The sequence below is a fragment of the Nerophis lumbriciformis genome, linkage group LG22 (genome assembly GCF_033978685.3).
Source record: "Nerophis lumbriciformis linkage group LG22, RoL_Nlum_v2.1, whole genome shotgun sequence".
NCBI classification, from domain to species: domain Eukaryota; kingdom Metazoa; phylum Chordata; class Actinopteri; order Syngnathiformes; family Syngnathidae; genus Nerophis; species Nerophis lumbriciformis.
This window is the reverse complement of record NC_084569.2, coordinates 967,614-978,345: the sequence shown is the minus strand read 5'-3', so window position 1 is coordinate 978,345 and position 10,732 is coordinate 967,614. Positions and strand designations below refer to the sequence as shown.

Genomic DNA, 10,732 nt, shown 5'->3' with positions numbered 1-10,732 from the left:
GTAATTGAGGCAAAAGGAGCTCCAACCAAGTATTGAGTATTGTACATGCTCATATTTTTCATTTTCATACTTTTCAGTTGGCCAACATTTCTAAAAAATCCCTTTTTTGTATTAGCCTTAAGTAATATTCTAATTTTGTGACATTTTATATATGTAGTGGAGTCTTCATCGTTGTGAAAGGCTGCACTTCCCCAGTCAACCACCAGAGGGCAGCAACGTACTGAGTGACGTCAGTGGGCAGGGCAAGAATAGGAAGAGGGAGGAGGAAGAAGGAAGGAGAATAAAAGTATGAGTTCTCTCATGTTGATCACTCTTTAGTGTTGGAACACCTTCCTCACTCTTCACTCTTCACTCTTCAGGTGTGTATCAACTTTCACAGCAGCTAACTTCTCTCACTCTGAATCATGTCCACAACTTTTGACAGGACTAACTCAAGTCTTGTTGACAGTTTGTCCTTTGACGTCTCGTGTGTGATGCAACACAGCCGCGCTGAGATGCAGCAGCTGTGGGAAGGCTGGACCACAGTCTCTGACCAGGTCTACAGCAACCCCAAGGTAAGCCACATGGCAAGGCTGGACCACAGTCTCTGGCCAGGTCTACAGCAACCCCAAGGTAAGCCACATGGCAAGGCTGGACCACAGTCTCTGGCCAGGTCTACAGCAACCCCAAGGTAAGTCACATGGGAAGGCTGGACCACAGTCTCTGAGCAGGTCTACAGCAACCCCAAGGTAAGTCACATGGGAAGGCTGGACCACAGTCTCTGAGCAGGTCTACAGCAACCCCAAGGTAAGCCACATGGGAAGGCTGGACCACAGTCTCTGACCAGGTCTACAGCAACCCCAAGGTAAGCCACATGGCAAGGCTGGACCACAGTCTCTGAGCAGGTCTACAGCAACCCCAAGGTAAGCCACATGGGAAGGCTGGACCACAGTCTCTGACCAGGTATGGAGATGTGGTGAGTTTTGGCCAACACCAGGTGAGCTACTTTCCAATGTACCAAGTGGAGGAGATCATTCTTATATATCATTTATATTTAAGTATTTATGATGAGAGGTTATTATTGCTATGTGCTCCCACCTAAATGTACCTAAAAACTGTCTGAAAAGGACAAACTAATCCCATATTTGACAATGACGCAATAAAAGTAAAATATGGTCAAATTCAAATGTTCATATCATTTTTTGTCTTGAAAATCAACTTTTACCTTGAAAAATATTTTTTTCCTTGAAAATTATTTTTTGTCATGAAAATCAACTTTTACCTTGAAAATCTTTTTTTGTCTTGAAAATCATTTTTGGTCTTCAAAATCAACTTTTACCTTGAAAATCATTTTTTTGTCTTGAAAATCATCTTTTACCTTGAAAATCATTTTTTGTCATGAAAATCAACTTTTAGCTTGAAAATAATTTTTTCCTTAAATCATTTTTTGTCTTGAAAATCATCTTTTACCTTAAATAATTTTTTGTCTTGAAAATCATCTTTTACCTTGAAAATCATTTTTTGTCATGAAAATCAACTTTTACCTTGAAAATCATTTTTGTCATGTAAATCAACTTTTACTTTGAAAATCATTTTTTTGTCTTGAAAATCAACTTTTACCTTAAATATTTTTTTTCCTTAAATCATTTTTTACCTTGAAAATCAACTTTTACCTTAAATCTTTTTTTGTGTTGAAAATTATTTTTTACCTTGAAAATCTTTTTTTGTCTTAAATAATTTTTTCCCTTAAATAATTTTTTCCCTTGTAAATCTTTTTTCGTCATGAAAATCATATTTTACTTTGAAAATAATTTTTTGTCATGAAAATCAACTTTTACTTTGAAAATCATTTTTTGTCTTGAAAATCATCTTTTACCTTGAAAATAATTTTTTGTCATGAAAATCAACTTTTACCTTGAAAATCATTTTTTGTCATGAAAATCAACTTTTACCTTGAAAATCATTTTTGTCATGAAAATCAACTTTTACTTTGAAAATAATTTTTTGTCTTGAAGATCAACTTTTACCTTAAATTTTTTTTTTCCTTAAATAATTTTTTACCTTGAAAATCAACTTTTACCTTGAAAATCTTTTTTTGTGTTGAAAATTATTTTTTACCTTGAAAATCTTTTTTTGTCTTAAATAATTTTTTACCTTAAATAATTTTTTCCCTTGAAAATCTTTTTTTGTCATGAAAATCATCTTTTACCTTGAAAATAATTTTTTGTCATGAAAATCAACTTTTACTTTGAAAATCATTTTTTGTCTTGAAAACATCTTTTACCTTGAAAATCATTTTTTGTCATGAAAATCAACTTTTACCTTGAAAATCATTTTTGTCATGAAAATCAACTTTTACTTTGAAAATCATTTTTTTGTCTTGAAAATCAACTTTTACCTTAAATATTTTTTTCCTTAAATCATTTTTTACCTTGAAAATCAACTTTTACCTTGAAAATCTTTTTTTGTGTTGAAAATTATTTTTTACCTTGAAAATCTTTTTTGTCTTAAATAATTTTTTACCTTAAATAATTTTTTCCCTTGTAAATCTTTTTTTGTCATGAAAATCATCTTTTACCTTGAAAATAATTTTTTGTCATGAAAATCAACTTTTACTTTGAAAATCATTTTTTGTCTTGAAAATCATCTTTTACCTTGAAAATCATTTTTTGTCATGAAAATTACCTTTTACCTTGAAAATATTTTTTTGTCATGAAAATCAACTTTTACTTTGAAAATCATTTTTTGTCTTGAAAATCTTTTTCCTTGAAAATATTTTTTTCCTTAAATTATTTTTTACCTTGAAAATAATTTTTTGTCTCGAAAATCAACTTTTACCTTGAAAATCTTTTTTGTCTTGAAAATAATTTTTTACCTTGAAAATCTTTTGTCTTGAAAATAATTTTTTACCTTGAAAATTATTTTTTGTCATGAAAATCAACTTTTACCTTAAATAATTTTTTGTCTTGAAAATCAACTTTTACCTTGAAAATCATTTTTTGTCATGAAAATCAACTTTTACTTTGAAAATAATTTTTTGTCTTGAAAATCATCTTTTACCTTGAAAATCATGTTTTGTCATGAAAATTACCTTTTACCTTGAAAATATTTTTTTGTCATGAAAATCAACTTTTACTTTGAAAATCATTTTTTGTCTTGAAAATCATCTTTTTCCTTGAAAATGTTTTTTTTCCTTAAATTATTTTTTACCTTGAAAATCAACTTTTACCTTGAAAATCTTTTTTTGTGTTGAAAATAATTTTTTACCTTGAAATTCTTTTTTGTCTTAAATCATTTTTTACCTTAAATAATTTTTTCCCTTGAAAATCTTTTTTTGTCATGAAAATCATCTTTTACCTTGAAAATAATTTTTTGTCATGAAAATCAACTTTTACTTTGAAAATCATTTTTTGTCTTGAAAATCATCTTTTACCTTGAAAATTACCTTTTACCTTGAAAATATTTTTTTGTCATGAAAATCAACTTTTACTTTGAAAATAATTTTTTGTCTTGAAAATCATCTTTTTCCTTGAAAATATTTTTTTCCTTAAATTATTTTTTACCTTGAAAATAATTTTTTGTCTCGAAAATCAACTTTTACCTTGAAAATCTTTTTTGTCTTGAACATCATTTTTTACCTTGAAAATCTTTTTTGTCTTGAAAATCATTTTTTACCTTGAAAATTATTTTTTGTCATGAAAATCAACTTTTACCTTAAATAATTTTTTGTCTTGAAAATCAACTTTTACCTTGAAAATCATTTTTTGTCATGAAAATCAACTTTTACTTTGAAAATCATTTTTTGTCTTGAAAATCATCTTTTACCTTAAATGATTTTTTGTCTTGAAAATCAACTTTTACCTTGAAAATATTTTTTCCTTGAAATTAATTTTTTGTCTTGAAAATCAATTTTTACCTTGTCCAAAAGAATCATAGAAACAGGAGTTATGTTGAACGTGAGCAGTGAATGCACCATGACTGTTGTGTTCATAGAAACAGGAGTTAAGTTGAACGTGAGCAGTGAATGCACCATGACTGTTGTGTTCACAGAAACAGGAGTTGTGTTGAACGTGAGCAGTGAATGCACCACGACTGTTGTGTTCATAGAAACAGGAGTTAAGTTGAACGTGAGCAGTGAATGCACCATGACTGTTGTGTTCATAGAAACAGGAGTTGTGTTGAACGTGAGCAGTGAATGCACCATGACTGTTGTGTTCATAGAAGCAGGAGTTGTGTTGAACGTGAGCAGTGAATGCACCATGACTGTTGTGTTCATAGAAACAGGAGTTGTGTCGAACGTGAGCAGTGAATGCACCATTACTGTTGTGTTCATAGAAACAGGAGTTGTGTTGAACGTGAGCAGTGAATGCACCACGACTGTTGTGTTCATAGAAACAGGAGTTGTGTTGAACGTGAGCAGTGAATGCACCATGACTGTTGTGTTCATAGAAACAGGAGTTAAGTTGAACGTGAGCAGTGAATGCACCATGACTGTTGTGTTCATAGAAACAGGAGTTGTGTTGAACGTGAGCAGTGAATGCACCATTACTGTTGTGTTCATAGAAACAGGAGTTGTGTTGAACGTGAGCAGTGAATGCACCATGACTGTTGTGTTCATAGAAACAGGAGTTGTGTTGAACGTGAGCAGTGAATGCACCATGACTGTTGTGTTCATAGAAACAGGAGTTGTGTTGAACGTGAGCAGTGAATGCACCATGACTGTTGTGTTCATAGAAACAGGAGTTGTGTTGAACGTGAGCAGTGAATGCACCACGACTGTTGTGTTCATAGAAACAGGAGTTGTGTTGAACGTGAGCAGTGAATGCACCATGACTGTTGTGTTCATAGAAACAGGAGTTGTGTTGAACGTGAGCAGTGAATGCACCACGACTGTTGTGTTCATAGAAACAGGAGTTGTGTTGAACGTGAGCAGTGAATGCACCATGACTGTTGTGTTCATAGAAACAGGAGTTGTGTTGAACGTGAGCAGTGAATGCACCATGACTGTTGTGTTCATAGAAACAGGAGTTGTGTTGAACGTGAGCAGTGAATGCACCATGACTGTTGTGTTCATAGAAACAGGAGTTGTGTTGAACGTGAGCAGTGAATGCACCATGACTGTTGTGTTCACAGAAACAGGAGTTGTGTTGAACGTGAGCAGTGAATGCACCATGACTGTTGTGTTCATAGAAACAGGAGTTGTGTTGAACGTGAGCAGTGAATGCACCATGACTGTTGTGTTCATAGGTAACACTGCTGATGAACAGCAGAGTGGGTCAGTACCTGAGTGGACGTCCTGTGTTGGCTCTGGCCGTCTTCTTCTTCTGTGTCATGGCTGCAGTTCCAGTGGGAATCTTCCTCGCGTTCGCTGTGGCCACCGCCATCATGTCGGCGGTCAGCTTGGTGTTTTTGGAGGGTAAGCAACAACAACAACAACAACAACAACAACACTGTCACATGATCATGTGTATCAATGTTGTGTTGTCAGGGTTCCTGCTGAGTGTGGCGGCCATCACTCTGCTCTGCGTCCTCTCCGGCCTGGCCTTCTTCTCCGTGATGATGTCAGCCATCTTTGCAGCCTTTTACGTCACCGTCTCCAGCCTGATCAACTTCTACCACACCTCACAGATGACCAAGGTCTAGCAACTTCACCTTTAACAACTTCTACCACACCTCACAGATGACCAAGGTCTAGCAACTTCACCTTTAACAACTTCTACCACACCTCACAGATGACCAAGGTCTAGCAACTTCACCTTTAACAACTTCTACCACACCTCACAGATGACCAAGGTCTAGCAACTTCACCTTTAACAACTTCTACCACACCTCACAGATGACCAAGGTCTAGCAACTTCACCTTTAACAACTTCTACCACACCTCACAGCTGACCATGGTCTAGCAACTTCACCTTTAACAACTTCTACCACACCTCACAGATGACCAAGGTCTAGCAACTTCACCTTTAACAACTTCTACCACACCTCACAGATGACCAAGGTCTAGCAACTTCACCTTTAACAACTTCTACCACACCTCACAGATGACCAAGGTCTAGCAACTTCACCTTTAACAACTTCTACCACACCTCACAGATGACCAAGGTCTAGCAACTTCACCTTTAACAACTTCTACCACACCTCACAGATGACCAAGGTCTAGCAACTTCACCTTTAACAACTTCTACCACACCTCACAGCTGACCATGGTCTAGCAACTTCACCTTTAACAACTTCTACCACACCTCACAGATGACCAAGGTCTAGCAACTTCACCTTTAACAACTTCTACCACACCTGACAGATGACCAAGGTCTAGCAACTTCACCTTTAACAACTTCTACCACACCTCACAGATGACCAAGGTCTAGCCTCTTCACCTTTACCAACTTCTAGCACACCTCACAGATGACCAAGGTCTAGCAACTTCACCTTTATCAACTTCTACCACACCTCACAGATGACCAAGGTCTAGCAACTTCACCTTTAACAACTTCTACCACACCTCACAGCTGACCATGGTCTAGCAACTTCACCTTTAACAACTTCTACCACACCTCACAGATGACCATGGTCTAGCAACTTCACCTTTAACTACTTCTACCACACCTCACAGATGACCAAGGTCTAGCAACTTCACCTTTAACAACTTCTACCACACCTCACAGATGACCAAGGTCTAGCAACTTCACCTTTAACAACTTCTACCACACCTCACAGATGACCAAGGTCTAGCAACTTCACCTTTAACAACTTCTACCACACCTCACAGCTGACCATGGTCTAGCAACTTCACCTTTAACAACTTCTACCACACCTCACAGCTGACCATGGTCTAGCAACTTCACCTTTAACAACTTCTACCACACCTCACAGCTGACCAAGGTCTAGCAACTTCACCTTTAACAACTTCTACCACACCTCACAGATGACCAAGGTCTAGCAACTTCACCTTTAACAACTTCTACCACACCTCACAGATGACCAAGGTCTAGCAACTTCACCTTTAACAACTTCTACCACACCTCACAGATGACCAAGGTCTAGCAACTTCACCTTTAACAACTTCTACCACACCTCACAGCTGACCATGGTCTAGCAACTTCACCTTTAACAACTTCTACCACACCTCACAGATGACCATGGTCTAGCAACTTCACCTTTAACAACTTCTACCACACCTCAAAGATGACCAAGGTCTAGCAACTTCACCTTTAACAACTTCTACCACACCTCACAGATGACCAAGGTCTAGCAACTTCACCTTTAACAACTTCTACCACACCTCACAGCTGACCATGGTCTAGCAACTTCACCTTTAACAACTTCTACCACACCTCACAGCTGACCAAGGTCTAGCAAATTCACCTTTAACAACTTCTACCACATCTCACAGCTGACCAAGGTCTAGCAACTTCACCTTTAACAACTTCTACCACACCTCACAGCTGACCAAGGTCTAGCAACTTCACCTTTAACAACTTCTACCACACCTCACAGATGACCAAGGTCTAGCAACTTCACCTTTAACAACTTCTACCACATCTCACAGCTGACCAAGGTCTACCACACATCACAGCTGACCAAGGTCTAGCAACTTCACCTTTAACAAGGATTAGAATGAGAGAAATATTAGACTAATCTCCCTGGGAGTAAAGTCCTTTACAAGGTGCTATGGTCCCACTCTTGAAATCTACTTCTACATAGGCAGGGTTAAGGTTAGTTTTAGTATTTAGAAGTTTGGGTAAAAGGTTTAGGTTTGGCATTTAGGTTTGGGGTTTAGGAGCTATGGGTAAGGGTCAGGGTTAGATTTTGGGTTACATTTAAAGTTGAGGTTAAAATTGGGTTTATTGTGTTTTTCTAGTAGGGTTAGGATTAGGCATGAAGGTTAAGGTTTTGGTTTATGGGTTCAGAGTTAGGGATAGGGTTTGAGTTCCGAGTTCAATCAGGATTAGGATTTTAGGACTTAGTTTGTTTTAGGATTTATATACAAAGGGTTTAGGAGTTGGGTTTGAGTTCAGGTTAGGGTTACAGTTAAGGAGTTAGGATTTGGGGTTTAAGGTATGTATGAATGTTGGGGTGTAGATCAGACCTGGACCAATGAAGGCCCGGGGTCCACATGTGGCCCGTTAAGTACTTCAATCTGGCCCCTCGGACATTCTCAAATAATTATTTTAGATGTTTAAGATGTAAAGTTTAGCTGCCATTATGATCTTTTATAATCACACTAACTAAGTCTTCAACTATACTAAGTCTTTACATGCTTGGAATATGCATCATATACTAGTTACTATACTCATCTAATTAGTTACTATACTCATCTAATTAGTTACTATGCTCATCTAATTAGTTCCTATGCTCATCTAATTAGTTACTGGTCATCTAATTAGTTACTATGCTCATCTAATTAGTTACTGGTCATCTAATTAGTTACTATGGTCATCTAATTAGTTACTATGCTCATCTAATTAGTTACCATGGTCATCTAATTAGTTATTATGCTCATCTAATTAGTTACTGGTCATCTAATTAGTTACTATGGTCATCTAATTAGTTACTATGCTCATCTAATTAGTTACTGGTCATCTAATTAGTTACTATGGTCATCTAATTAGTTACTATGCTCATCTAATTAGTTACCATGGTCATCTAATTAGTTATTATGCTCATCTAATTAGTTACTGGTCATCTAATTAGTTACTATGCTCATCTAATTAGTTACTATGCTCATCTAATTAGTTACTATGCTCATCTAATTAGTTACCATGGTCATCTAATTAGTTACTGGTCATCTAATTAGTTACTATGCTCATCTAATTAGTTACCATGGTCATCTAATTAGTTACTGGTCATCTAATTAGTTACTATGCTCATCTAATTAGTTACTGGTCATCTAATTAGTTACTATGGTCATCTAATTAGTTACTATGCTCATCTAATTAGTTACCATGGTCATCTAATTAGTTATTATGCTCATCTAATTAGTTACTGGTCATCTAATTAGTTACTATGGTCATCTAATTAGTTACTATGCTCATCTAATTAGTTACTGGTCATCTAATTAGTTACTATGGTCATCTAATTAGTTACTGGTCATCTAATTAGTTACTATGGTCATCTAATTAGTTACTATGCTCATCTAATTAGTTACTGGTCATCTAATTAGTTACTATGCTCATCTAATTAGTTACCATGGTCATCTAATTAGTTATTATGCTCATCTAATTAGTTACTGGTCATCTAATTAGTTACTATGCTCATCTAATTAGTTACTATGCTCATCTAATTAGTTACTGGTCATCTAATTAGTTACTATGCTCATCTAATTAGTTACCATGGTCATCTAATTAGTTACTGGTCATCTAATTAGTTACTATGCTCATCTAATTAGTTACTGGTCATCTAATTAGTTACTATGGTCATCTAATTAGTTACTATGCTCATCTAATTAGTTACCATGGTCATCTAATTAGTTATTATGCTCATCTAATTAGTTACTGGTCATCTAATTAGTTACTATGGTCATCTAATTAGTTACTATGCTCATCTAATTAGTTACTGGTCATCTAATTAGTTACTATGGTCATCTAATTAGTTACTATGCTCATCTAATTAGTTACCATGGTCATCTAATTAGTTATTATGCTCATCTAATTAGTTACTGGTCATCTAATTAGTTACTATGCTCATCTAATGAGTTGCTGGTCATCTAATTAGTTAATATGGTCATCTAATTAGTTACTATGCTCATCTAATTAGTTACTATGGTCATCTAATTAGTTACTATGGTCATGTAATTAGTTACTATGGTCATCTAATTAGTTACTATGGTCATCTAATTAGTTACTATGGTCATCTAATTAGTTAATATGACCATAGAAGAAGTTTAGCGCTAACAAAAAGCTTGACAAATGTTTTTGTTTCCTACTTCCAGCAGGAAGTGAACGACGAGGAGGACAATGAAGAGGAAATGTTGACGAAGGACAAGATGAAATAATTCAAGTGGAGAAAAGAAAACCTGCTGAAGTCCAACACTGTTTTCACATTACTTTATATCAGAATATGGTCAAATATTTTTTATAAAATAAAGAATGTATGTATTTATTGTTACAACAATTTAACAGAAAATGTATTTTTAAATGATTTAGAAATGAGGTCATATCAAATGCAACATAAAAGCTGTTACAAATGTCATTTTTGCAAGCTTTTAAATAAAATATTGATTTGTATTGTCGGATTTGAATGTCAACAGTGGATAAAACTATGAAGAACATCTCTGCATATTACAATCATGTTTTCAATGTATAATAAACATTTGAATGTTAATAAAAAAGAGCACTACAACTTTTTGTCAAACGTTTCATGTCTTACTTATGAAGATAAAATAATGCTGACATATGATATATAATGTCATCGTTGGTGAGAATAATAAATATAAGTTATATTGTACATGTAATGTGATTAAAAAAGGTATTTCCTTGGGTTAATCCATGCAACTTTATTTTTGTTACAAACCCATGTACATTGAGAGGGGAACATATTTCTTGTTCCGCTTTGATTACGTTGTCGGGGGGACAATTAACATGTGGCACATTAAGGCAGCAGCTGTTCAGAATGTTAACGGAGTGTCGGATTGAAAATAAACTTTTATTTCCTTGGAGTTTATGAGGCCAATGAGGTTAGGGTTATTTCTGATATGTATTTAAAATCTATTTATTTTTTGAATAGATAGATCGTACTTTATTGATCCCTT

At 35.2% G+C, this 10,732-nt stretch overlaps 1 protein-coding gene across 2 annotated transcripts; it reads left to right on the top strand.

The window, feature by feature from the left end:
• Positions 1-257: 257 nt before the first annotated feature.
• Positions 258-10,323, top strand: LOC140679725 (lipid droplet assembly factor 1-like). 2 transcript variants are annotated; one of them, XM_072915747.1, is made up of 5 exons: positions 258-359; positions 449-554; positions 5,227-5,395; positions 5,468-5,616; positions 9,917-10,323. In XM_072915747.1, the coding sequence occupies exons 2-5, from the start codon at positions 474-476 to the stop codon at positions 9,974-9,976; spliced, it is 459 nt and encodes a 152-aa protein (XP_072771848.1). In that variant the 5' UTR covers positions 258-359; positions 449-473; the 3' UTR covers positions 9,977-10,323. The 2 variants fall into 2 exon arrangements, with proteins under 2 accessions (XP_072771848.1, XP_072771847.1); XM_072915746.1 differs by having other exon boundaries at positions 268-359; positions 9,914-10,323.
• The last annotated feature ends 409 nt before the right edge of the window (positions 10,324-10,732 follow it).